The sequence below is a fragment of the Anopheles marshallii genome, chromosome 2, assembly GCF_943734725.1.
Source record: "Anopheles marshallii chromosome 2, idAnoMarsDA_429_01, whole genome shotgun sequence".
Classification (NCBI taxonomy): Eukaryota; Metazoa; Arthropoda; class Insecta; order Diptera; family Culicidae; genus Anopheles; species Anopheles marshallii.
In genome coordinates this window covers 3,018,943-3,045,369 of record NC_071326.1, presented here as the reverse complement: position 1 = coordinate 3,045,369, position 26,427 = coordinate 3,018,943, and the positions used below count along the sequence as shown (strand labels likewise).

Sequence of the window (26,427 nt, the reverse complement as noted above, 5' to 3'; positions counted from 1 at the left end):
GCATAAGCCGTCGCCGGGCGTCAATGTGTGCCCCGCCGCTAATCATGTACATCGAACGGAGAAAACTGTATCGTTTCGGACGCTGAAACGAAACGGAAGTAACGTATAAAAAGAATGGACGACCGAACGGATGGTTCTTTCACGTTCACGGATCGTTAGAACAATCATCTAGAGCGGACAGGAGATGTGTCCGCACCTTCAAGTTTACAATTCGGTCGTTCACCAGGTCATCTAGCTACATGTTAGCTAAGCTAGCTGCCTAGTGAAGGGCAACATTGTACTTGAGTTTCGCAAAGCGGTTGCCGGTGCTGGTTTTCGGTCGGAAATAAGGAACCGAAAAGTTAGTGAAAATGGTGCGCTCCGTATTGCGGCAAAACTGGTAGTTTACGCTTTGTGTTCATAGTTTCAAACGGTGTGAAGATTTGTGAAGCTGCACGACATTTGGAGCCCGATTGGCGAAGTTTCCGAAAAACGAATAGTTGGAATTTATTGCCACCAAAATGAGGTCGAGGTCAACTTGATTGGCAAACCTTTCGTCAACTATTGATCTTTTTATATTGCCTTTCCGTTACGAAAGCGTCATACGTTTGATAGTGAACGCTACATTCTTATGAGGTGAAAGTATCTTTCTTTAAGTGGAAAATGGAATCAAATCCCTGTACTGTTCGAAAGACCAACTGCAAACAAGATCCGAACAAATGAGGCAGTGTGCTGATGAGATTGTGAGAGTAAAGTAGTAGTATATATAATCGTAGTATATTTCAAGCTCTACTTCCTTCAACTCGTTTTTTGATAAACTACCCATTGCAACGTGGTGGAGCTAATCTACATTTCATCTGGATTCTCCATCCACAGCCTAGTGCCATGGCGTTTCACGTGGCATACGAAACAAATCAAAATATATATTTAACCACTGACTGCGGCCTAAAAGCTTGGCAAGTAGATGAGGTTAGTGTAATAAGCATAATCGTTTATTAATAATAATTCCCAAACAAGTTTTCAGCGCCATTTAAGCCATTCTTCTTCTTCTTCTTCGCTGGTTGATAGTTCGGTAGCAAAAAAGAATCTAGCTACCTGTGTCTAGCCTAGTTACTTCGTTTAAAGAGCAAGCGTTGAACTATTCTTATTTGATGTAAAAGTGGCCATCCTGACCTTTGTGACACATACGCTTGTTGTAATCTTTCCCTAACTAGAAGTTGTAAAAGAACCTACCAGGACAAGATAGTTATTGTTAGGTATTATTGTACTGCGACAAGGAAAACCAAGTGTTGGCGTCATTTTATTATATGAGTTTAACATAATTAAACACTGTAAAACAAATCGAAAAGCAATCGTTCCATTATGCTTTGAAGCTTGACGATATGTCTTCAAACAATTATATTTATGTCGAAATTCCAATAAAACCTAACAAAACAAGATATTATACATTGTGCAATCTTTTGAATCTCGCTTGTGTGAATCAACATAACAAATACATGAAAGAGTGAACACGAAGTAATGAGTAAGTAACGCAGAGTCTTGATGTTCTTTGCAACCGTCGTTTCGAATTTAAACCGTTTCGTAGATGGCATATTCGAACAGCGCACACGGCGTTGTTTTTCGAAGTCGAGAATTCGAGCAAGGGCGTTCGTGTGTGTGTGTGTATAGATGCATGTGTGTTGATGAGTCGTGTGTGTTTGTACGTTTGCATGTGTTCGCTGTGTGGAAAAATCAATACGAGTCCGGCTGTGGAAATCGTGGAAAAGTAGCGAGCTGGTTTTTCCGGAAAAATAAGCCTAATTTTCAGTGAAATCCGCGCGTGAAACGGTGCAAAAAGTGATTTGGAACCACCATCACCAGCGTTTTGTTGTTGATGTCGGCCGTTCGTGGACGGGATCTATTTTTGTAAACTTCACGCAGGTGCGTAACGCGAAAATTTAACTGGGCTTGCTCAGGAATAATGTGTGTTGTGTGGTTGGTGTTTGGTAAAAGGCAAAAGGGCAAACTCGGGAAAATTTCATGCGCTGAGGCCTCCAATAGCGCTTGATTTTGGGAAATGAGCTGAGTCGAATGGCAAAAAACTGTAAACAAACCGTGAGTCTCCGCAGTCGCAATGCAGTCGCCGTGCGGGAAATTAGTGATTTTTCGGTGTGCAGCTAAGAAAAACCGGATTTTTTACGGTGCCGTGCGTGGCAAAGATGGAAGAAAATTCGCATCGTCCATCGTGAGAGCGTGTGTATTTTTCCCCCTTGGGCAGCAAGGCGAACATCATGTTCATCATGTCGAAACCAAAGCCATCGGGGCTGGTGGTCTTGGCAGGCTGTGCGGTGAAAAAACCATGCGATCGTGGGCACTATCGTGACAAAAGGTACGCCGTGAACAATTTTCACGTTGAAGCGCTCGGGATGAGATTTCTTTCATCGGCCACCATGTTGTTCGTGGCCGCAATATGGGCAATAGAATTGTAGTGAAAAGTCTTTTTTTTTTCTTCATCTCGCCATGTGGCGATACGAAATGCATTGCATATGAAGTTTAAATGCCAGCCATGCATCAACGCCTTGGCAACGAAAATTGCACTCACAAATGGAAAAGCAGGCCCCGAAAAATGAATCACTTCGTTGCCGTGTCCCTTGTTGTACATGCACGCGGTTACGCGAAGCGCGGTGTGAGGGGAAAGTAAACTCGAAACACACACGCACACTAACGCAACGGCACGGCACGAGCATGGAGCATAGAACATAGAACCCATAGGTTGTTGGCTTGGATTTCATCCATGCTGTGCCATAACAAAGGGAAGTGTTAGCGATGGTAAGGATGAAGGATAGGTGAAGGGTGTACGGTGGAGGGTTTAAAGGGCTGAATACATGCTTCCCTTGATGCACCGTGTGTTGAACAGATCGCGTTGTGCCGGGCGTCGTAAAACAATGGCCGCGCTGTTCCTGCTTGGTTCTTTTTCAATATTGCATAAAATTACATGATGGCAGACATGGGACATTTTTGACGATTAATATTGTTAAGGGACGCTTAGAAACAAATATTGTTTTAACATATTGGTAGTATGGAATTATAATACAACTAGCAGTATTTATTACATACTTTAGGATAAAATAAACAATTCATTTTATGTTATCCTATATTTCAAGGTTTTAGACGTGTTATACAAAAAAAAATCAATAATAAACAAATCAAGTTTAAATATTACAGGATTCTACAATAGATAGAATTACAATACGAATTACGACAATTATCGACTCTCTTACTTCAATCCATTCAAGATAGACTGGTGCATAAATCAAAACCCTCTGTTAAATAGACAATGTAAACATTGGAGCTCTTAGCAAAAGATGTAAATATTGGTACTTACAGTGTAACAAAACACATCCAGGATGAGCATAACCATAAACGCAGTGGACGCAATGGAGTACGTCGAGGATGACAACATTACCGGTGCATCAGACGACGATGACGATGACAATCCCAGCAGTCCGGGCAGTGCGTACGATGATGGGAACCTTATCAACGTTGCCATGGAGAATGAAGTCACCGCACAGCTGGTGGCAGCCGGTGTCGTCGGTGTTGCAGCCGCGGCCGCCATCACATCGTCCAAGAAGAAAAAGCGGCCTCACTCATTCGAGACGAACCCATCCATCCGCAAGCGGCAGCAGAACCGATTGCTGCGGAAGTTGCGAGTATGTATCCAGCAATTCAGCGTTAGGTATCGTTTCGGACGCATTGAGGCATCTGGTGATGTTTTCCCCCCTCTTTTCCCAGCAAACGATTTTCGAGTACGCCACGCGTGTTGGACAGCAGGCGGTCGTGTTGGTCGCCACCCCTGGCAAACCAAACAATATCTACAAAGTATTTGGAGCCAAACCGCTGGAGGATGTGTTGAAGAATTTGCGCAATAACGTGATGGACAAGCTGGATGAGGCACTGGCCGCTCAGGCACCGCCACGGGTTCAGGATGATCCTTCCCTGTTTGAACTTCCGCCGCTCATCATCGACGGCATACCGACACCAGTGGAGAAGATGACACAGGCACAGCTTCGTGCGTTCATTCCGCTGATGCTGAAGTATTCGACCGGGCGAGGAAAGCCGGGTTGGGGCAGAGACTCCACCAGGCCACCCTGGTGGCCAAAGGAGCTACCCTGGGCTAACGTTCGCATGGATGCACGCACTGAGGAGGAAAAACAAAAGGTAAATGCAAATGGGTTAGATTAACCGGTGGGTTTTTTGGTTTAAAAAAGTGATTTTTTTCACACATGTTGTACCATTAATCTTTTACGGGGATGGATACGCACAGATAAGCTGGACTCACGCACTGAGAAAAATTGTCATAAATTGTTACAAATACCACGGCAGAGAAGATCTGCTGCCCGCGTTCAGTGAAGAGGACGAGAAAGCGAACGCCATAGCAACGGCTAGTTCGAATGTAAGTATTGCTGCATACCGCGATTGCTTGGATCGTCTGATGCACAAAGTGACGCACTTTCTTCAATCACGATCAATTGCTATCGAATATCCGTGTTGACCGTGTCGCTGTCCTATTTCTTTCTGACTTGGTTCACGTTGCAAACAACAAAAACCCCGGGATTGTTGGGCCTCACAGGTTGATGTGATGAAGATTGAAAACGGCAGCGTGGTGACAGTTGGCTCGGCCGGCAGTGGTAACACAACGACGGCCACCATCACCAACGGTGCCGGTGGGCAACAGCAAATCATCATCCATCAAGCGCACCCGCAGCAGCACCAGCAGCAACAACAGGCACAGTCAAACGGACAGACCACGACGACGATCACCAGCGCAAATGGGCAGATCATAAAGGAGAACCCGGACGGCACCATCCAGATACAGCAACAGTCCTCACCCTCGCAGACCCTGAACGCGCAGGTTTGCTTAGACTCGATGGCTCTAAGCGATGTGGATGTTCGTACTAACACCAATTTTCTACTAAGCAAAACTTATATTCGATGTTGTGATGCTTTGTGTGTATTACCAACATTTTCCGTTCGGAGTGCCCATTTTGAGTTATTTTTGAGTTGGATTGACATTTTGTTTGCTTGTTTTGCCGTATGCTAGTCCTTGTCATGATCAGCTGTTTCGTGATGAGGAAAAGGCGCGTCTTTGGTTCCGTTGCCGTGTTATTTCCCTTTTGATTGCGATATCGCTCCTTGCGTGTTTTTGATTTTTTACTCACTTTTTTGTTGTAGTTCTTCAAATAATTTCCATTAGATCTAGCATCGTTTGATCGATTAGTTGATTATCCACTTTGTTTAATTCATTAATTATCCCGCATTATTCTAATTTTATTAATTGTTACTGAGTTTTGATTTGTTTTGCATAAGGTGGTAATCTGAATGTCTCTATCCAAAAATTAACAAATTGTTCCTTTCGTTTTTTTTCTCTTACAGTTCACTCACACCGTATTGCAGACCATACAGAACCCCGATGGTACCGTGTCACTCATTCAGGTTGATCCCAACAATCCTATCATCACGTTACCGGACGGAACTACCGCACAAGTACAAGGAATTGCAACCGTAAGTGATGTGCTGGCGTGTACCACGAAGCGGTAAATAATCTGACTCGCTTCATTCATTACCTTCCTGCAGCTGCAGCAACAAGGCGACGGAGGTGTACATGCAATCCAAACTATATCAGACGGACAAGGTGAAAGCATGTCGGTTGACCTGACGGAAGCAACCCTTGGTCAGGATGGTCAGCTAATAATCACGGGAGAAGATGGACAAGGTATGAACAAGCTTTCCCCTCGAAATGATAAAGATTTTCTCTTAACATCTTTCCTTTTGCGGTTGTAGGCTATCCAGTGAACGTGAGCGGTATGATCACCGTGCCAGTGTCCGCACAGATGTACCAGACGATGGTGGCTAACATACAGCAGGTGCCGAATGTGGATGGAACCGTGTGTATAACCCCGATGCAGGTACATAACTTAGCGTCCAACCATGCGCAACAGCAGCAACAGCAACAGACCTCTTCCGTTGTTAGCACTGCTAGTACTACGACTCAGAACTTGACCATTTCGACGAATGTGGGTGGATCGAATCAGCATCAAGCTACAGCAATGCTGGCCAACTATGCGTTGGCCAGCAATGGGACACTTTTAGCCGTACCGCAAATGCAACACCATTTGCAACCCGGCAAGCATCAGCGTGGCAACAACGTGTCACGCTCTTCCGCCCCAATCGGCGGGTTGTCGATGGTGGGCCTTAACGCGATATTGCCCTCATCGCAGCGTGGTTCCTTTAACATTTCCACCTCCAACCTCCATCAGGCACAGGAAGCGGATGCTAATAATCAAAATATTACTAATAATAACAACAATAACCTGTCTCAACACGCTTTGAACGTTCACCGTAAATCGAATGTAATACCAGGTGGCGGTACCATCCTCGGTGGTACCACCGGTATCGGTGGGAATCAGATCAAATTTTGTATACCAAAGATTGAACCAATGGACGAAGACAAAGACTGTACGGTGGTATCTTCCGACAGTGGTGATACGCACAGCTTTGTCATACAACTGACTGGCCCCACATTTACAACGACCGATTCCAAAACCTCGCACCAACAGCAGCAGCAGCAGCAGCTGAAACGTGACATTGAGCTGACAGTTAATGAGGGCAGTCATCTGATCGATGCGTTGAGCATAAGTCAGAAAATGAATAGTAGCGGTAGCACCAACTCCTCGAACGTGGAGGTTGTTGATCAGAAACATTTTGGCTTGCAAAGTGTGTAGAATGACGAACGAAGTCTTATCAGTACGGACGGAAATAGGGAGGACACTGGGAGACAAAATGTCGACATACAAGGTTACCCCCCAATCTTACACCATCTGTACAACCGCTAGCTAAATGTCCCCATATCCCTTTTTTAATTTATACCAATGTGCCATTACATTAGCTGTATGACTACACAGGAAGTGTATTACTTTTAAGTTGCTTGACTAAAGAAAATGTATCAGTTTTAGGTTAGTAGTAGTAGTTTGAGTTTTGGTTAAGAGCAAAAACCAACTCCAACCAGGGTTGGTGGTGTAATTGTTTAGTGTTGTGTCTTCCTTTTCTTGTGTTTTTAAAAAATTATAATATTAGTGCTCACTTCTTTATTTTTTTGGTGCAATTTCTAGTCTTATGCGTAACGTGTATGATTGTGTCATTAACTTATTCAATTTGTAAGCAGATTGTAAGTCGGGTTAGTATATTTTGTGTAAAAAATACGGAAATATTTAATGTAGCTAGGCAGCGCAACCAGTCAATGAAACTAAAGCCAGTACAAACCACACAAAAGCACAATTCTAGTGCACGATTCGAGCTGATCCCCCTCCTGTCCATCAGTTTGCTCTCCAGCTCATTATAGGTCAACGAGTGTTTCTAAAACGAAACTTATAGGGAGGGATTAATATTTATTTTATTTATACACCCTGCTCAACGATACTTATCAACTACCCGGCCGTATACTATGATGTGTCATTTATCTTTTTTCTGAAGGATCTCAGCAACGGTTTTCGTTCTCCCTTTAGTAGTCAATTTATGTTTGTAAGTAGGCGAACGTGCAATGGTCAATTCTTACCGCCCTCGACCCCAACGATTCACTATTTAAACAAAGCACCCCAGTAAATGTAATAGTTGTAGTAATTTGGTAGCGAGAGAAACAAACCAAACCCCCAGTGTATCTGCACTTAATTGCAACTAGACCGTAAGTAGTTACCTTTAAAGAGTCTATTTAATAAGTGCTCTGTACAAAACCAAAGTGCAATGAAACACCGTTTTAAAATTATTTTGCGTTTATTATGTGTATGAGTTCGTTTTATTGAATGTGTCGCCGCGTTTTTCAGTTGGTTTTATTTTATAGTATCGTTTTCCAATAATGTTATGATTCATTTTGTAGTTCACCTGTTTTACCCAGCCCCACCGCTCTAGACTTCAACTGTAACCGGCCACAAAACGAATGCACAGACACGAAAGGGATAAAATCTTTCGAACTTCGCATCTCTCATCCGGATTGATGTGCACCAGTGTTGTAGCAGCAAGATGGAATAATATTTCACTGTTTTCTCCTTTCTTTTCAGATGTGTGATTTAGTGAGTAGCGTTTGAAGTATTGATATTTTACTGTATTTTTTATATGCGTTTCCTCTCATGTAGCGCCAGCCTCCTTTTTCTATTAAAAAAAAAAACAACTTTATTTGTTTTTATTTATCTTTAAGAAACATTAATTTATGCTTTAATTATGTTTTGTCTGCTTGTGCGTGATATGCTTTATTTGAATTTGTCCTGCATTTGATATCCGTCGTCTAGGTGGAGAACGGGGAGACGATGGAAACTATTACCGTGGGTCCCGGTATGCATCAGATGATGATCCAGGGACCGCCGGGTTCGGAACCGCAGGTCCTGCAGGTGCTCAGCCTCAAGGATGCATCGGTCCTGACGAAAGCGATGGCTGCAATATCGGACGTTAAGGGCGAGGAGGCTACAATAATTGAGCACTAGTTGTGCACGGTTGAGCGTTAGGGTTTTAGGTTTTAAGCTGCTATTTACGATCGCAATGAGCAAAACAATTTATTTATTGTCATATTTCCCCTCCCAAAAAAAAAAAAAAAACATGTAACAAGCAAACACACAAGTCAGAGAAAAATCGTATTTATATATAGAGAGTATTTCTTATACAGAGGAAAACATTGAACAGCTGATTGTAAGTGAAAGGGCAAGATACAATTTCTAGTCGGATAAGTGCAGATACGGTAAAGAAATTGCTGCAATTTTTTTCCAACCCCGTCACTTCTGCTACATTCCAGAGTCTTGAGCAAAAGCTAGTCCCAACCTTGCTATTATTATAATTGCTAGTCAAAATTCGTGTCATTTCATGTTCATGTCATTGGAAGTAGGTAACTTATAAAGATTATTATTAGTCAGATTCCTTTGCAACGGGAAGTTTGGGACTCATCTCCCCGCCCGCAACCCAGAGTCATTCCAAACATTTGATTGACTGTAAATAACGTGCAACAAGTGTATTTCCCGAATTGGGGAATTCCGATTCAATCATTAGACTTTAAATTGTACCTCCTAAGTATCGTCACTCAGCAGTAACAGTAACAATAATTGCATTTAGTAGAGTTGTCTCCGTTTACTTCAGTGAAGTGGGTTACGGACCGATGGCTCTTTAGCCGAATGGGAAGGTGCCGCGCGCAAACAGAGATGTGGTGGTGGAATAATATTCGTACAAGCTCTCGATAGTTCAGTACAATCATCTGGATAATTATTATTAACGATTTGAAATTCAAACGGGCGAAGGATATTATCAAACTTCAGCTTACAATGTAGAAGATTTCATGAGAGTTATTCCCAAACCAAAGACGAACGATCAAGCGTAGCAGCTAGTCTTAATTTAGTTTAAATCTTAAATCCTTATACTATTTAAACTAATTTGCATCGGCAAGCCCAAAGTACCATGAAAACTATGAAACATTTACATATTTATTTATTCTATTATCGCATTCTTTATTTATTTATGTTTGTTATTGCAAGGTGAAATCGTCAACCGCGAAATAGGACATTCATTGATTTTGTTGATTATTTATTCAATTATAGTTTGGATCTATCTAACTAAAAAAAAAAACAGCGGTGAACTAAATCTTCCGGGTCCTACCCAGTTTAAACTACAAACGCAATCCACACAAGTAAGAATAGGAGAATGAAAAAGTGAAATAGAGAGAGAAAGAGATAGACAAGGGAAGGGAATCGTACATACAACTTTTAACGCATAAATAAGTGTGAACATACGTTAGGTTTTGTGTTGTATCATCACCAGAAACTATTTAAATCCCATTTTCTTATGTTGTGTATAAAGAAGAGATTACAATACAATACCAAAGGCAAGAAAAACGTACGGCAAGTTCAATAAGTGCAACATGAAAAACAAAAACCACACACAAGAGGACAAAGACTGAAATGCATTCTAGGCGTCATTGTATAAAGCCAGGAAGGAACCAGATAGCAAGTGTGTTGCGGTGTAAAACGAAAAATGCCAGCCGAACCATGTGAAGCAAAAACACCCCAGGCAAAAGGAAGACACACTAACACACGCGTTTAGTTTTGATCGAATCACTGTGATTTCTTATTCAGTTCTATATTTTAACACGTTTTTCCGCTTGTACACACACACACACACGCCCATTCCCACAGGACATGCAACCACACAACCACATGCACAGACAAAAATCTCCCTCCTTTCTTTTCTAGCAGCGCAACGAACGCGATTATTTTAACATTCGAGAAGCGATATTCGTACAACCTATAATTCATGTGAGTGTTGGAAAGTCTTGTGTTGAATGAGTTAAATAAATAATGAATGTATAATAAATCACAACTTTGATGAAAAATTACGTACCACGTGTTGTGTTCATTTGATCGCACAATATAGTGTTCTGGTCTAATTTTCTGTTCCTTTGGACCTGTACACATTATTCGTCACCTACTGTGCGCTTCCCAAATCAATCGTATGGGTAGCTGGGTTCGTTGTCACGTGACAACGAGAATGCTAGGCACACTGTCAAGCAGCATGACTGTGAGGCAGACTGACTGTGCTTGCGAGCAAGCAGGAGGAGCTGTAAACAAAAGCGAGACACGGCGATTTGTTGTGGCTTTTGCGACGCGCTTAATCATTGCTGTTGATGAAACGTCTCTCCCGTTGACAAAATCACTTCACAAATCAGCTGTTTTACCTTCTTCCACATGGTTCAGCAAAAACGGCACAAAGTGCAGTAAAACGACGCAATCCCCGTGTCCCCACAATTTTCCTACAGAGTACCGCGAACAGCGCACCAAAGAAGATGTGTAAATATTTAGTGATCGTTTTCGTTTGTTTGCTAAAATTTGCCAACGCCAACGAGTGCAAACGGGTCGGTGATTGCTCGTGCGAATTCTACGACGGTACCGGCATTAATCTAAAACCAATCATTGACATTGGGGCCCAACCATTGCACACAAACGTATCGAACGGGGATGCGTACTACTTCAGCCCCTGTCAGGATATATCCTACACGATGGATGATAGCAAACCGAACATAACCAACGTTGATTGCAAGAAAGGATACACGGTAAGGGACGCTGAGGAACAGTCCCCGTAACCATATAATCGGAATGTTTCCTTACCCTTCCATGTACAGCTTTGCAAGTATGAAGCGGCCAACAGTACATTGGTACGGTTAGGTGAGTTAAAGGAAACGCAGTTTACCACGGACGATGGGCTTTATCTCACTTACATCAAACCGAACCATAGGTAAATAAAACTCTCCAAGAGCGCCATCTTAAAGATAGGCTATACCGGATGCACTTACACACGGATTAGTCATCACACGAACTACGATTATCATTTTCAGTATTACACATGTAAAATTGGTTTGTACGACCGATAAGAAATCGTTCTTTTTCCCGGATTCCACCACCAACGTTACGACGGTATGTTAACAAAAAAAAAAAAACATCACCATTATTGCAAACAAAAAACTGTCCACTAACCTTTTCAATACGTGTTTTGCTACCCCTCGTTAGCATCTGTTGCTTTTCTCCCCGTACGCATGTCCCATCGTACTGGAAGATTTCAGCAAACCAAGCACCGGCACGGTTCTGCTGATAATGCTGTTCGTGGTCGTTATGTCGTACTTCATCATTGGAGCAACTGTGAACGCATTCTATCTCGGTGCTCGGGGAATGGAGATCGTACCGCATTTGGATTTCTGGCGCGGTCTGCCCGGCCTTGTGCGGGTAAATGTGCCGTCATCAAACCATGTCGTATGGATGTGGTAATATCAATTCTTTCAATTGCAGGATGGTGCCCAATTTTTACAGAATGGCTGCAGGGTCGCAAATCGAACACCGGATCCGGATTCGTACGACGCCATATAAAGGAACGACACCTGCCGGATCGGAACACACGCTCCTTCACTGTGCTGTGCTGTTTTTCTAAGTCGACTGAACGCTGCTACCTTCTTTTCGTTACAGCAAAAGATCAAATCAACCATGGATAGGACAGCTTTCCCATTCCCCGGGAATGCACGCATCCACTGCGAGATTGTGTGGTGTTGTATTACGGGGATTAGAAAATGTCTTTATTTAAACAGCTAAGATGTGTTGTGAATAAAATCTAATTTCACCAGTACGTCCGCTAGTGAGTACTGCACGAAACTAAGTTCCCTTGCTCATATCGCCAATATTCGATACTCGAACCCATACCTAACTTCATCCCATAGACACCGGTGAGATCACCAATCAGCTGGCAAACCAATTCAAACAACTCGTTCTAATCAAGCTCAACTACTTCGGGGTCTATAATGACAGGTCCTCGATTTTCTAGAGATCCAGTGCTGGGAACGATGCCAGTAACACCACCACCAACCGGTGCGAATCTATGGATTCCACTGATTCCGGGCTCTTGCGAGATCTGTTATCGAAGAAAAAGGGAAAGCAGAAAGTGGGTCAACTACCAGCGGTCCTTTTACGGAAAGGCACCCAACTGTGGTTAGACAATTGTTTGTACCGAAAAGTCTGGCGGATACGCCGCTCTTACGCCTGTTTGAACCGAATTCATCTGATAGGGGATGCTGGACCCCATGCCCATAGCATTCCCCATCATTGGCTGCTGACCAATGAGAGGTTGCTGCGACATTTGTCCTACCATTCCAGAATGTAACGTGTTGTATCCCATCGGATATTGCTGGATTGCAGGTGGAACTTCTAGCTTAGAATATAGCTCCCATAGGCTTCGATACATCTGTACAAAACGGAATAAACGACGGTTCGTTAAGATTGGTATAGCGAGAAGAAACACACCCACTGCCCATTATTACCGTCAATTCTCCTTCCCTCATTTGCTGTGATAGCTGCTGCATCAAATATGGTATCATAGCGTTAATTGTGGCATCATTAAATGACGGATTATCTTCTCGAGCCTTTATGTTTAACAGCTTAAGCAACACATCGTTGCGGAATCCGAACGTTTGGTTGGATGTAAGCGGCCCATTCACTGCGAAAACACGAAGAAGAAAATGTATTCGTTCGGCACAAGATGCATTGGGTTATTAGAAATCATTCGCATAGAGCGCGATTTACCTCTTCCACCCATCCCGATACCCATACCCAAACCGCCCATGCCGTGAGACGGCATCGGTGGCCGATTCTTCTCCTGCTCGAACTCTTCCCAAGCTGCCTTTCGTTCTTCCTCGTTGAGCGTTTCCTCTTCTTTGTTCTCCAGCAACGAATCATGCTCATGGTACTTGTAGATAAGCGGATCGAACCGTTTAAGCAGCTCGGCGAAAAGGCGATCCTTTGGCAGGTTTGGTGTCGGTCGTGGCTCACTTGATTCCACATCATACCGATACAGCTCTTGCAGATCGTTTTCCTTGTAGTGCCGATCAATTTGCTGCTCGTCTATGACACGCTTTGAGATAGCTTGCTTCGTAACCTGCCGTTCGTAGATTTTCTCCTCCATTGTACCCTGTTACGTAATGGTGTAAAAAGTATGATAAATGTATCTCCGATATGGTCGCAACTCACAGTTAAGGGCTTACCATCGCAATGAATCGATAGATATAGCAGGGTTTGTTCTGGCCGAATCGGTACACGCGGAATATGCTCTGAATGTCATGCGATGGATTCCAGGATACGTCGAAGATTACCACCCGATTGGCTGCAACCAGATTGATACCCAAACCTCCAGCTCGTGTTGATATAAGGAACAGTCTGTCGAACAAATTCAATTTACAAAAAGATCACATCAATTTGGATTGAGTTGAAGGAAGGATTAGACTATCCGGCTGTGGGGAAACCATAAGTCTAAATTCTCAAATACAAAACTAATCCGCAAATAGCGGCTAGCATGTTTTGTCGAATAAGAACTCAGCCCACCTACCTCGCACGTGTGTTGCTCTCGTCATTGAAAACCTTACAGGCATCGTTTCGGTTGTCGATCGACGTTGATCCGTCCAAACGGAAATAATCCAAACCCAATGACCATGATGCCGGATACTGGCTCAGCTTCTCATCTCTATCCTCTTCACTTTTCTGCATATTTTCATCCAGCAACGAGAGGAAATGTTCTATTACGTCCAACGAGTACAGTGACTGCGAAAATACCAGCCTATGGAGGGCGAGAATTTGAAAGAGGTAAAAGACGTGGTTACATTAACAATTGCCCGTTTTTAAATCGTTCTGTTCGCCACTTACAGTTTGTCACCAATTGCTTCGCATTCCTTTAGAATTTCCATCAAAACGACCAGCTTACCGGAGTGTTCGAGTTTGTCCAACTCCGTCTCGGGGCACATCTGCATCCACCATTCCGTAGGATTTTCTGGCTTCTCAAGCACTAGATCATTGTCCAATGCTAAAAACAACACAAAACAAATGTACTGATTAACAACTGAAGGATATGGGAACACTAGCTGCGACATTTCTACATCGACAAGTTTCTAATCTCTCCGTTTGCGTACCATTTGTGCCGGGATTGTTTCTGGTGCTACGGGTTGCAAGTGTTTTCTGCTTGCCTTTCGAAGATTCTCCCGAGCTTTTGCAACTGTTGCTGTTGTCATCGTGAACGGACTTTACATCGGAATCATCATCGGACGAGTCAGGGGTCGATACGGCGCTATCTTCGTCATCGATAAAATCCTTCATTGACCCGATGGATTCATTTTCGCTATCCAAATCACGCTGAAAAAGAAAAGTACTGTTTACAATAAGCAGGAGAAGGCCTAACACCAGACAGAAGGTGACGCCACCACGAACCTTTAGTTGTTGTTTAATTTCATATCGGTCACTGTTGTACCGTAACACGCGAGGGTGTGTCCAGATTCGCTGCAGATTCTGAAAGTCGGTAAACAACATCGAAGAGCGCTTTTGGTTTGGATCGTCTTGCAATCGTTTACCGGCCAGATTTTCCATAAAGTACTGCGAAACAGAGATGAAACGTGAAGAATGGTTAGTTGTAAAGAAGTTTCATTCATTGCGCACTCATATATGAAGTTTACAGACCTTGTACAGGGTGCTCTGTACCGGCGTTAGTTTGATCGATACCACAAATTCCAGCTTTGGCGGTAAAAAGGGTGCTAATACTGAATAATCTCGGCGCTGAACGCATCCATCAAGCAGTTTGTGCAGCACGTGCGCTCTTTTACGCATCAGTTGGATATCGTACGGCGTCGAATCGGTGTACTGTCCGTTCGTAATGGGATTCACGAACCGGTTCATGTACTCGGAATAGGTGCCAAGCAGCTTCGGCTTCACAAACTGTACCATGCAATAATCTGTAGTGTATGGAGAACCCTCTCTTCATTAGATTGAAAAGCGATACAACAGCATACTCACATTCTTTCATATTGTTTTGTATCGGTGTACCAGTCAAAACGATCCTGCGCATCGTAGTGATTCGGTTTACTGCCTGCGAGAGCGATGTTTTCTCGTTCTTTAGCAAGTGTCCCTCATCACACACGATAAGCTCCGGTCCCGGGTCGATCAATGAGATTTGTAACGATTCGCGCACCTTCTTGCGTATGCGACTGGCGGTCGGATTGGCCAGGTTACGAAACATGTCATATCCCATTATCATCACACCGCCCTCATTGTGCCATTCCATCAGCTTGTTGGCACGGGTGACGTTATCTTTGTATCTACGGAAGAAAACACGCTCTCAAGGAATGTCCTCAACGAACCAGAGCTTCCCGATCGGGTAAGACCGGTTACTTACCTTGATATTTCGAACACCTCTACCTCGGTGCCTTTTTTGACGTGTTTCATCCACATATGATACTCATTCGCCCAGTTCAACACGGTCGACAAAGGACACACGATCAGGACCCGTTCCACGCCGGTCATATCTGCGTTGGCAAGCAGCGTGTGCGTTAGCGTCACCACTTGCAACGTTTTGCCCAAGCCCATACAATGCGCAAGTATGCAACCGGAACCTTTGGTCTCCTTCATCTGCTCGAGACTTTCGAAGCAAGCGTCAAACATAAACTTTATCCCATTAGCCTGGTGGGGTTTTAGTAGCTTGACCAACTTTTTGTCCACCTCGAGCAACGGTTCCTTAGTTTCCTCGTCAAAGTCAAGCACCAGCTTTTCCAGAGTAGTAGCCATTGCCGGTTTTTCGTCGTAAACTTGGTTGTAAAGCTTTTGCCGCTCCGCTATGCGCTGTTTCCGGTCACGTTCCTCCTGTGCGGCATTCTTGGTTGTTTCATCCAGATCTTTCTTCTTCAACAATTTGCGTATATTCTTGCGTCCCTTGTTGGGCGAATCGTCATCACTATCGCCGTCGGATTTCCTCTTTTCGAGACGTTTTTCTCTTTTCCTGAAAAAATAACCAAATCGAAACAATTGTTATGGTGGACACGGCACACGTCCGGGGTTCAGTAACTAACCTTTTCGGTCGGGGTTTATAGCCATCTTCAGAAGACGATGAGGAGTTCCTTCGAATTCTGGTGCGCTTTTTGCGGGATTGAAAGTCGTTTTTCTCTTTTTTGCTCTCATTCTCACTGTCTGCCTCTTCCGGGGAAACTTTGGTAGTGGCAACACGTTTCGAACGTTCAGCCGCGCGCTGCTCTCTGTTGGCAGCCGTGTTGATTTTAGCATACTCGAAATTGTCACCACTACCGCTTTCCTCGTTCGAATTGCCATTAGTGGGCCCCGGTGAAGACTTCCCTGTACCTTTTTCCTCCTCACTATCACTAACCGCCCGTCTCTTACGCATATTTCCAGTGTTCTTTCGCTAAAAATAAAGCAAAACAATTTCAGGCATGTTTTTTTCTAAAACGCCAAAGATATTTACCTCTCTTGGAATGCTGCTTTTCGTGTTGTTTCGGGTCCGAATGATCGGCGCGTCCGAATCACTATCCTTTCGCTGGTCAACTTCAATATCCGAAGCCTCTTTGCTTGCTACACCGTTCGGTTGCCCCCGACTGTTACTAGCCACGGGAGCTTTAATCGGTGGCTTACTTTGCTCCTCTTCCTCGTTGGCCATATTTTTCGCCCTTGACGCTTTTTCCCTACCGGTGCTGACAGAGAAACGATTCGTATTGGACACAAACCGTTCGATAACACTGTTGCGAAGGTCGTGGATCTCAGTCAAACCGTAGGTCTTCTTCAAATCACTAAAGTCTGTCGGCAACCTTTTGACAACGACGCTCACTTCCTTTTTGCACTGGGCTGTGCTGGATGCAGGTTTTTCAACGTTTGTTTTGCTCACTTGCTTGGCGGGCGACACAATTTCGACTTCATCGGCATTTTCCGTTTCCTTCTGTACAACGGATCGCGTTAGATTTTCCTCGTCCGTATCGTCGCTAAGTTCGATAATGCTAACGTTTTTATTCACTTTTCGAGTTGATACTTCCGCGGCTCGGTTCTGCTCACTGTGCACTGGTACTACTCCGACCAAACTGGGCCGGAGCAATTTATCTAGTGATACCAATCGAATCGTATGTTTTGTTTCGACCGTCGGAGAATCCACCCGCAATGGTGAGTTTGGTTCACTTACGGGTGTTAGATTCTCCCCCGCAGCCGGTTCACTACCACTGATCGATGCACCGTTTTCCAGCAGCCCAGCAGGAGTTGAATTATCGCCAGATTTTACCGAATCGTGATCTTGTTTCACATGCATTCTATCATTTTCATGGTCAACATCAGATCTACTATCACCCCGGTTTCGTCTACGAGCACTGGACAGTTGCTGTTTGCGCTTGTCTCTAGAGGAGCTTTTTTTCATTCTAAGCCGCCGCTGTCGTATAGTTCAACCTAGGCCGCAGGTAGCACAAGCACTATGCACACGTACTGCCTGCCGATGTGCGCTAAGTTTGTTCTAGTATTTTCACTGCGGCTATCGCTTTTTATTCACTGCCAATGCCAACTCTGTTTCTCGACCCCTAAATTGTGGCGTTACAATTGTAACCTTTTTCCCTCCTTATTAGCGGCTACCAAGAGGTAGGCAAGGAAAAAGCAACGAAAACGAACCGAACATCTGTCATTTTTTTTTCGAAGGTAGCAAATCGAAAAACCTTGATACGCCTCTGATTAAATCGGTATCAAGGTGCTAGGATTTGGAAAATGGTATTCCAAAGCGACTTTTGAGGATTTTTGGAGAGTTGTATTAAATTAAATTAAAAAAAAATATTGAAATAATGGAATTCTGACAGAGGCTACCGAAATTTAATGCGCATTTGACGAGTTTGATGATAATCGGCCCGAAAACGGTTTCGGGATCGAACGAAAATGCTACTTGGGAAAGCAAACGGCATTTTTGAAGTCTTTAGTTGTGAAGCCGTGTATACACTGCAACATAGTTGGACGTCTATTGTGTATAAAAATGCGCCGTTGCAGTATGTTGCAATAATGTGGATTGTAAGTATTACAAAACAAGCACATTCGCAAGGGAACTGTTTAAATTATTCTTGTTTTTCTATAATTCATTTCATTCGACCTTTTTGAATAATTGTCGACTGTTCTGTAAATCAGAGGGGATGGGAGACGATGAAAGCAAGAATGGCACCGTCCTGCAAACAAAGATCCGTTTATGTACTCATTCTCATCCGTTTAGACTAAAAAGTTGTGAAATTCCTTTCAAAACTTTCCATGTTTGAAAAATTATTAAATGAAATGCATAAAAGAGCATACATTCAGTCGGGTCAATCAGGTCGTGAAAGGGAGAAGGAAGATCGCTCTCATTTTCTGATTTGACATTCGACTGCTTTGCGGATGCGTGGTTGAGCAGATCGAGCAGTTTCCAGTACAAAAGTACTCGATTTCAAGCGTCTTAAACTCGATTGTACGGTCTCGTGAAAAGTGCAGCTAGCCAATAGAATTGTGGGTCGCAGTGTTTGTTCCGTTTGTTTGATATTTTCCTTCGCTAACCGATTGTTTCTCGCTCGTTTGGCACAGGGAAAACCGTGGTTCTCTGTTCTGTCGGTGATTTTTCCACTGTAGTGTAAGTTGGTGTTGTGGGGGAAAGGAAACAGTACGCCAAGCAGCAGAATTAGTGAGTGAAGCACACCTGGGGTAGCCTGGAGTACTCGCGTTGGATTCGAAGAGGGTGAAGATGGTTCTAGCAGAACGAACAACGGAAGGAGGCGTGCGGAACGGTAAGCGATCGCGCGGCCCAAGCCCTAACGGTCATGCGGGTACCGGGGTGGTCACCACTTCCGGGGCTGGCGGTGCCGCTACTGATTCCAGCTCGGACGACGAAAACTGTAAGTAACGACGACGTTTGTCATTCTCCTCGTGAGTGCCCTTCACGCAGCGCGATGCAAGGGTCCTCGGACCCGCCGTCCGCCGTGCGTTTTCAATCCATCGTGAAATAGATCCTCACTCATACTTTGAATGTGTTTCTTTCTTCCTTGACGGCAGCTCGCAAAAATGGCAACACTTCGAAGGCAGCCAAAGCCAAAAGCGAATATGAAGGTAGGTTGCAACGATGCCGTCGTACCGACACAGGGTGGTGTGCGAGAGTGGTCACAGGGCGTGCGGGCAAACACGATATGCAGAATTCGTCATGCGATTGTACGGCGCGTAAGCGTTGAGTTTCGAACCCTGTACAGCCAGTGGCCACCGTGATGTTTCGTAATAGGGGGTGGGAATTTGAATTTTCCGACTTGCTATTGACATTTCTATGCATTTCTCACCCCGCTCGGGTTTTGCAGAGAAAATTCGTGTGGGCCGTGACTATCAGGCCGTGTGCCCGGAGCTTATTGCTCCGAATGAACGTAAACCGGAACAGTTGAACGATCGAGCGCTGCTAGTGTGGTCACCGACAAAGGAAATTCCGGACAGCAAATGTAGGTGTATCAACGGCATCTCACATGCAAGAGTTTCACTCGACTAATTTTATGCCATCTGCTTCCCTATTTGTTGCTTTTTGCATTTCATCATCCCACAGTGGAAGACTACATCACCGTTGCTAAAGAGAAGTACGGTTACAATGGCGAACAGGCGCTCGGGATGCTGTTCTGGCACAAGCATGATTTGGAACGTGCGGTACTAGATCTGGCCAACTTCACGCCCTTCCCGGATGAGTGGTCCGCCGAGGATCGGGTGTTGTTCGAGCAAGCCTTTCAGTTCCATGGGAAAAGTTTCCATCGGATCCGACAGATGGTAGGTGAACGGGTCGTTTTTTCCGAAACATTCTGTTGTAATGCCGTTGTTTTTTCTTCAAACCTCATTTAAATAGCTTCCCGATAAATCGATTGCAAGTTTAGTGAAATTTTACTACTCATGGAAAAAGACGCGCAGCAGAACGAGTGTGATGGATAGACAGGAAAAAATGAAGAAGAATGACAGCTCGGAGAACGGAAGTGACCACGGAAGCAACGAAGAGTCGGACAATGAAGACAAGGTAAGTGCCGCTGATGGCAAACTGTTGGCCAATAATTCGCACGGAAACATGCGCAATATAACATAACACATGGTGGTACTATGATCGATATGAAAAGCTAGAATGAGCGAGAGAGAGAGCTTGAGAGAACGAGAGCGAGAGAACTGATGGGATGCTAGAGGGAAGCGGGGGAATCTAATCTTTCGTTTTGTAGGCATATGGGACCGTGCCGTGTAGTATTGCACTGCCAGCCATCTTTTCTGGGTGGATCTGATCGAATTCGCCTCAGAGAACACGGGATCGCAGAATTTAAACCGAATTTCGCTTTTTGTTGTCTTTTCCCTCCGTCCATCCGTGTCCATCTGATATCCGGCCCGGGGCGCTGATCGCTTGTTTGGGCGCCATGTTGCCTCGGAAAAAATAAAAACCCTCCCCCAATAGTCTACGACGAACAGCACGACCGCTGGATCGAACAGTGCCGGCGCTGGGATTAGCAACCCGAACGTTCCGAATAATGGGTCCAGTGGTAGTAGCAAAAACAATGAAGCCGAGAACGAAAGCAATGGCAGCTCCGGTGGTGGGGCTACCAACGAGGGTTCACTGAATTGCACCGGATGTGGGGTGACATGCAGCGAGGTGCATGCGTCATCTCAAGGAAAGCTCTGTGGCAGTTGCTACCATCACTGGAGGTACTGTTCTATTCCTACATCTCAATCGTGTAAAGCAATGACCTGTACAAATTCCACTTTTACTATCCTTGATTTGTTTCTTTTTTTGTTTTTGCTCTGTTCTACATACGTCGCTTTGCTATAATACTTCACCCAAAATTCCAATATGGCACATCTTATTTATGCGTGTGTTTTTGTTTTGTATGTGTGCCTGTTGTATTTCAAATGTGCCACCATTTTTTCTGGTAACACGCAAACGCAACATAGATTCGTATCATGCTAGAAGAGTTTAATTTTGTTTGAGAGATGATTGATCGATTGCTTTGCACGGTTCATAACTGTGTGTTCAAATAGAAGTAATTAGTCTCACCATCACACACGGACTATTGATTATGAGACACCGCATTTTGTGGCAAGCACAGCATTCTTCCGATCGTAATTGAAAAGGCACGTTTTAGAAATCCCTACACGTAATATTGCTTCGTGATCTTACGTTATATTCGTGTTCTTGAATTATATTCTCAATAATCCCAAGTAATAATTCCAATGAAGCCTTAGTTATTATACCGTAGTGTGACGTTGATGTTGAGCTTTTAAATTTTCCTTGTGTTTCCCTTCTCTAAGTGATTGCGACTTTTCGTTGCATATTTTTTTTTTACTACGAGCCATATTGATTCGCTTCCATCTTATGCTTAGACGCACCGGTGTTCTGCGCCCAACTACCGGCCCTTCGTTTATGAACAAACGTACACGAGGTTCGAACATCCTGGGCAAAAGTGGCGACAGTCACAAGCGCCGTCCGCCCAAAGGGATGTACATTAACCATGACGACATTGTGAAGTTAGCCAGTACTGCCCAGAACGGTGACGGCGGTATCGTGGGCAATGATGGCAGTTACAAGAAAAGCAGCCAGAATAACGACTTGTTAGCCAGCATGGATCGGGAAATCGTTTCATTACTGACCCAAGTAAGCGTACCAATTTTTGTCCGAGGACGTTGGCTGGTATGAGCCAACACACAGACGATTTCATGCCCCTGATACAGAGGAAATCATCCGCCAAAGCGTGCAAAAGCGATATGAATTATACATTATTCCTAATATGCAAATATGGGGGAAGTTTGTTGTTCCCGTGGCCGTTATTTTTGGTCGTAATTGGAATGATGTTATTTTTGCAAAAAGATGCTCTCTTCATACGCTTTGCCGGGTGAGATGTTTCGCTGTACCAATGCATTGGTTTCGTTAGTGTGATTGCGGATATGATCTTCAAAACAAAAATTATTATCCGACCGTGTTTGTGTGTTCCCTTGTTCCCATGTTCCATCTCAGATTCAGAACAACAAACAAAAGGCCAGTGGATTCAAGCGCAATATAGACGATCAGTTGGAGATACTGAAACCACCGGAAGTGAGTTCTGTCCGCTTGAACTCCCGTTGGAACAACGATGAGCTAATGCTAGCGGTGCAAGGTGTACGTATGTATGGGCGTGATTTCCAGGTAAAGATCGAGATTTGGCTAAAATTAGTTAGCAAGCATAGGTATCCGTTTTCCCGACGTGTATCTCTGATTCGTTCTCTTTTCTTTTTTTCTTTTTCTTGGAATGGCTTTTTATGCAAAAAACACACACACACACACAAATCGCCTCAATTGTCGCCGGGTGATATTTGGGTGATCATACAATAACGTCCATCAGGCGATTGCAGATACGCTCGGTTCAAAAACTGAAACGCAAGTGCGCACTTTTTTCATGAATTATCGGCGCCGGTTTAATCTCGATGCCGTACTGAAGGAATTTGAGGCCGCCAACTCGAAACAAACGCAAGAAGAAATGGACAGTAGTAACCGATCTAGTACCGGTAAAGAATCAATTGATCTTTCAAAAGCCTCAGCTGAGATGGCATCGGAGTCCGGTACTGGTGGAGGTACTGCAGCAATTGCCGGGGACATCGAAGGTATCGAAGCACACAAAATCGATCGTTCAAATGAAAAGGAAAAACAGGAACCTTCTGCGGCAGGAGATGTTGAGATAATGGAGGTCAAATGAACTAATGCTGAACACCTGGTTCAGGGGAGGCATGGTGGATAAGAAAGACATTTGAAGTCTATATTTAGGAAAACAAAATGGAAAAAGGGGTTGAGCAAACCGTGGTAAACTAAAGAACGACATGATCCCTTAAGAATCCCAAGAATGTATTCTCTCGTAACTCGTTCTCCATCTCTCCATTAACCCTAAATGAGCCATAAAAACACTAGATGAAAACAGTAGTTTATAACATGTGTGTATGCACCTCTTGTGTGACCGATCCTTTCAGATTGACCTTGTCGATGACGACAACAACAGGGTAACAGCGACAGCGAATGGTAAAACAAAGGATTCAACCGATTCGGTAATGATCAATAGTAGTAACAACATGATCGATGACGACACTTCGATCCACATGGAGTCCGTCTCCGTAACGTCGCTGTCAACTGCGGCTACACTAGACAGTGGATTGTCCATGGACGTCGATGAGGTGACGATCACGTCGGGTATCAAAAGTAATGATGCAGGCGACGCACCAAATACTGTCATTATTCAGTAGAATTTAGCACTAGCTTTGAACAACAGAGAAAGTGTCCGGGAGAGACACCGTAAACGTGTACTAAATCTTACAAAACAAAGCACACACCCTTTATCATTGATACACACATCTAACACTTTGGATCTAATACTTTGAAAGTCCTGCCTGTACGATCACGAAATACTGCTCTGATGGTGTGACCCGGGAAAGGCCGGTCATACTATGGAACATAGTAGAAGAGGAATAATAGTATCGTAGTTTGTAAGAATGTTAGAATGGTACGCGGAACGTCAACGGGAGAATCAGTCAGGCAAACCGACATGAAAGAGAGACCTAGGAAGAGAGAAGTACAGTGTTAGAACGCAGATGATAGCAGCTCCCTTTCCGCAGTGGGAAAGCAAAGCTTAGGTAGAATAAAAGCAATTTCTTATCATTATTTTCCACACGAACTTAACTCTACTATACTATGCTGTATGAAATATGGATGTGAGGTTGCTTTTGTTCGGTATTTCTTTCTTTTTATCTTTCTTTCTATTGTCAGGAGCGTAATTTCTGCAACAAAAATACAGACAGTTGTGCGAAAATTCACTGTTATACGCGTTTGCACACATGTGCTACCAACACTTTTTCGTTTTGTTGGGAATTCTTGGTTTGTCAACAGAATGAGTGCAAACATCAGTTTGTCAACACTGTGTCCTAGTGTTTCTGCGTAGTATTTTTATTGTAAGTCTTAGAGCTTAATTCCACGGAGATCGTAACCTTTTTTTCTTCGTTTATTTCACTTAAGAAATAGCCGTCCCCATCCATTGGATACGGTTTTCTATTCGTAGCTTTTTTTTGTATTTTAGACGTTGGGGGCAATACAGTTCACTAGTTCGTCCTATAAACATTACTTTCGAAGGATTTGCAATTGACGGAGGCAAATGAAAATAGTTTTGTTAAGATGTGTTGGTGACCACTGATGTCATCTGGCCCAACATCATCTATCGTTGCGAGAAAGATGGTATAATCATAAGTGTATGCCTTTTTAAGACTAGTGATCGTTTTAGTTTTGTCAAACGAGAGCACTCGAGCAGAAGCGGTTTCGGACACTCCTACAGCAATCCAAGGCCGCAAAGCGGTGGTGTACCGCTCGACAGATAAGTAAGCAAATAAGTGAGTAAACCTGTTCTCGATTATGCTATTGTACTCTTGGAGCTGTCGGAGGACTAAGTTCGAAAGTAACCTATACCAATACGCAGTACATGAAAATGGCAAAACACTCCTATCCGCATCCTACAAGGTATGTGTTTAGACATTTTTGTTTGTTAATGCAATTGAGTTGTAATGTCTGATCGGCGACTACTCTCCAAGCTGCGATCGTGTATTGCAAAATGGGTCTTACTGACTTCGGCGAAAGTTGGCTTATTTAGTTATTCTGCATAAATACCCATACATATATACGTAGAGTTTCCAAAACAAACGCCATCAGATTATATTTGTTCTGTGCAGGAGAGAGCTAGGGAACAAACCACTCCGGAAGAAGGGAAGAATGAACACGACAAGAATCCAAGAGAACGGTGGATTATATCTGCCGGGTGGAAGCGAATGGTTAGATCAGATTCCGAGTCGAATCTGACCTCATAAAAGTCCTTCGTTAACAGATTTGAGTGTACTGCTGATATCGCATTGCTTTCCGTTCTGTCGGTAATTCATCGCAACCACCGGACGTTATGACAACTGTCCCAATGTCACAAGAAACACAGAATAATGGCGCAAGAACGAGAACCGGCAATTTATGTCGGGAGTGCATGCATTTATTAAATTCTTTTTCGTTAAAATAGCAACTTGCTTAACAATGATGTTGAAGACGAATCGAAGAAGAATGCAAAACTATCTACTAAAGACACAGTGAGACATAGATTGTTTGTTTTTTTTTATCCCGTTCTACAGAGACATGGAGCTCAGGTGTGTGGCTGCAGTCGTTGTCATGTCCTGTGCACAGACCGAGCAATGTTGTGTTACAACGATAACGAACCGTACCCCACAAGAGAGGCACAGAAGCGAGAGAAGGAGAAAACAAGCAACAGGTTTAGATCGTTAAGTGGGCAGGGACTGCGTTTTTATAATGTTTCAAGCGATAATGATTGCTATCGATTCAATATTTAATTAAGCGAAAACAAAAATGGTTTAGTGCAGAAAATAAAAGTCAGTAACCAATTCAAAGTAATTCGCCGATTAATATAAAATCATGCCCGGTTGCTTTTTGACGTTGGCCTTTCATCATCCGAAAAGTCCTTATCGCATGATTGATGAATTCCATTTTCTTTTTGCAAATGATAAATAATAATACAATGCTTACCTTCTGCACCTGTGATCGATTAATCGCTCCGTAGTAATAAGGTGATGGTGCTTTACGGATTGCATACTTTATTCACAATACAAAAAAGAAACGCATTGTTGCTTTTGTTGACGGTTGTGTATTAATTTTAATGTATCTTATAATATTTACATCTACATAAAATTCAAACGCTTTCTGGGTTTTGTGTTTTTTTTTTGTTGTTTACTGTTCCCACCGTTTTAGCTGTTGATGGTTGTTTTGTTTATTCCATTTCCGTGTTTTGATCTCTCTCTCTTCCTCTGTCTCTCTTTGTAGCAGCAGTGTTTTATAGCAGCAGCGCCCTTGGTTTCATAGTTTTCCTTTGTGTTGTATCCTTAATATTCCTTACTACTCGTATTAGTGTTCCTATGTACAAGTACAGTGCAGTTTGACGGTCAACCAAAGCAAGCCGTCTGCGATTGTTTGCAGACACCACCACCACGGCTAAGCGTGGCGCTAGTGTGCCCTTTGTTGGCGTCCCAGGGTGTGCGTATTCAT

The 26,427-nt window shown here is 43.6% G+C and overlaps 4 protein-coding genes across 4 annotated transcripts; 3 read left to right on the top strand and 1 right to left on the bottom strand.

The window, feature by feature from the left end:
• The first annotated feature begins 3,365 nt into the window (after positions 1-3,365).
• LOC128709715 (DNA-binding protein Ewg) lies at positions 3,366-6,740 on the top strand. Its single transcript, XM_053804725.1, has 7 exons — positions 3,366-3,668; positions 3,751-4,176; positions 4,283-4,411; positions 4,589-4,906; positions 5,392-5,520; positions 5,593-5,731; positions 5,800-6,740. The coding sequence occupies exons 1-7, from the start codon at positions 3,366-3,368 to the stop codon at positions 6,738-6,740; spliced, it is 2,385 nt and encodes a 794-aa protein (XP_053660700.1).
• A 4,088-nt stretch (positions 6,741-10,828) lies between these two features.
• Positions 10,829-11,903, top strand: LOC128708881 (uncharacterized). The gene is made up of 5 exons (XM_053803861.1): positions 10,829-11,095; positions 11,165-11,277; positions 11,378-11,456; positions 11,550-11,762; positions 11,826-11,903. Exons 1-5 carry the CDS (start codon positions 10,829-10,831, stop codon positions 11,901-11,903), a joined length of 750 nt encoding a protein of 249 aa, XP_053659836.1.
• A 394-nt stretch (positions 11,904-12,297) lies between these two features.
• On the bottom strand, positions 12,298-17,745 carry LOC128718966 (transcriptional regulator ATRX homolog). The gene is made up of 14 exons (XM_053812584.1): positions 16,798-17,745; positions 16,406-16,746; positions 15,736-16,335; positions 15,357-15,658; positions 15,024-15,295; positions 14,778-14,939; positions 14,483-14,702; positions 14,220-14,376; positions 13,906-14,133; positions 13,565-13,736; positions 13,107-13,491; positions 12,845-13,020; positions 12,535-12,768; positions 12,298-12,438 (listed from the first exon to the last, which is right to left on the bottom strand). Exons 1-14 carry the CDS (start codon positions 17,743-17,745, stop codon positions 12,298-12,300), a joined length of 4,338 nt encoding a protein of 1,445 aa, XP_053668559.1.
• A 1,326-nt stretch (positions 17,746-19,071) lies between these two features.
• LOC128719079 (REST corepressor 3) lies at positions 19,072-23,053 on the top strand. The gene is made up of 9 exons (XM_053812699.1): positions 19,072-19,222; positions 19,380-19,433; positions 19,673-19,807; positions 19,909-20,123; positions 20,200-20,364; positions 20,785-21,032; positions 21,708-21,978; positions 22,339-22,506; positions 22,703-23,053. Exons 1-9 carry the CDS (start codon positions 19,072-19,074, stop codon positions 23,051-23,053), a joined length of 1,758 nt encoding a protein of 585 aa, XP_053668674.1.
• Positions 23,054-26,427: the final 3,374 nt, after the last annotated feature.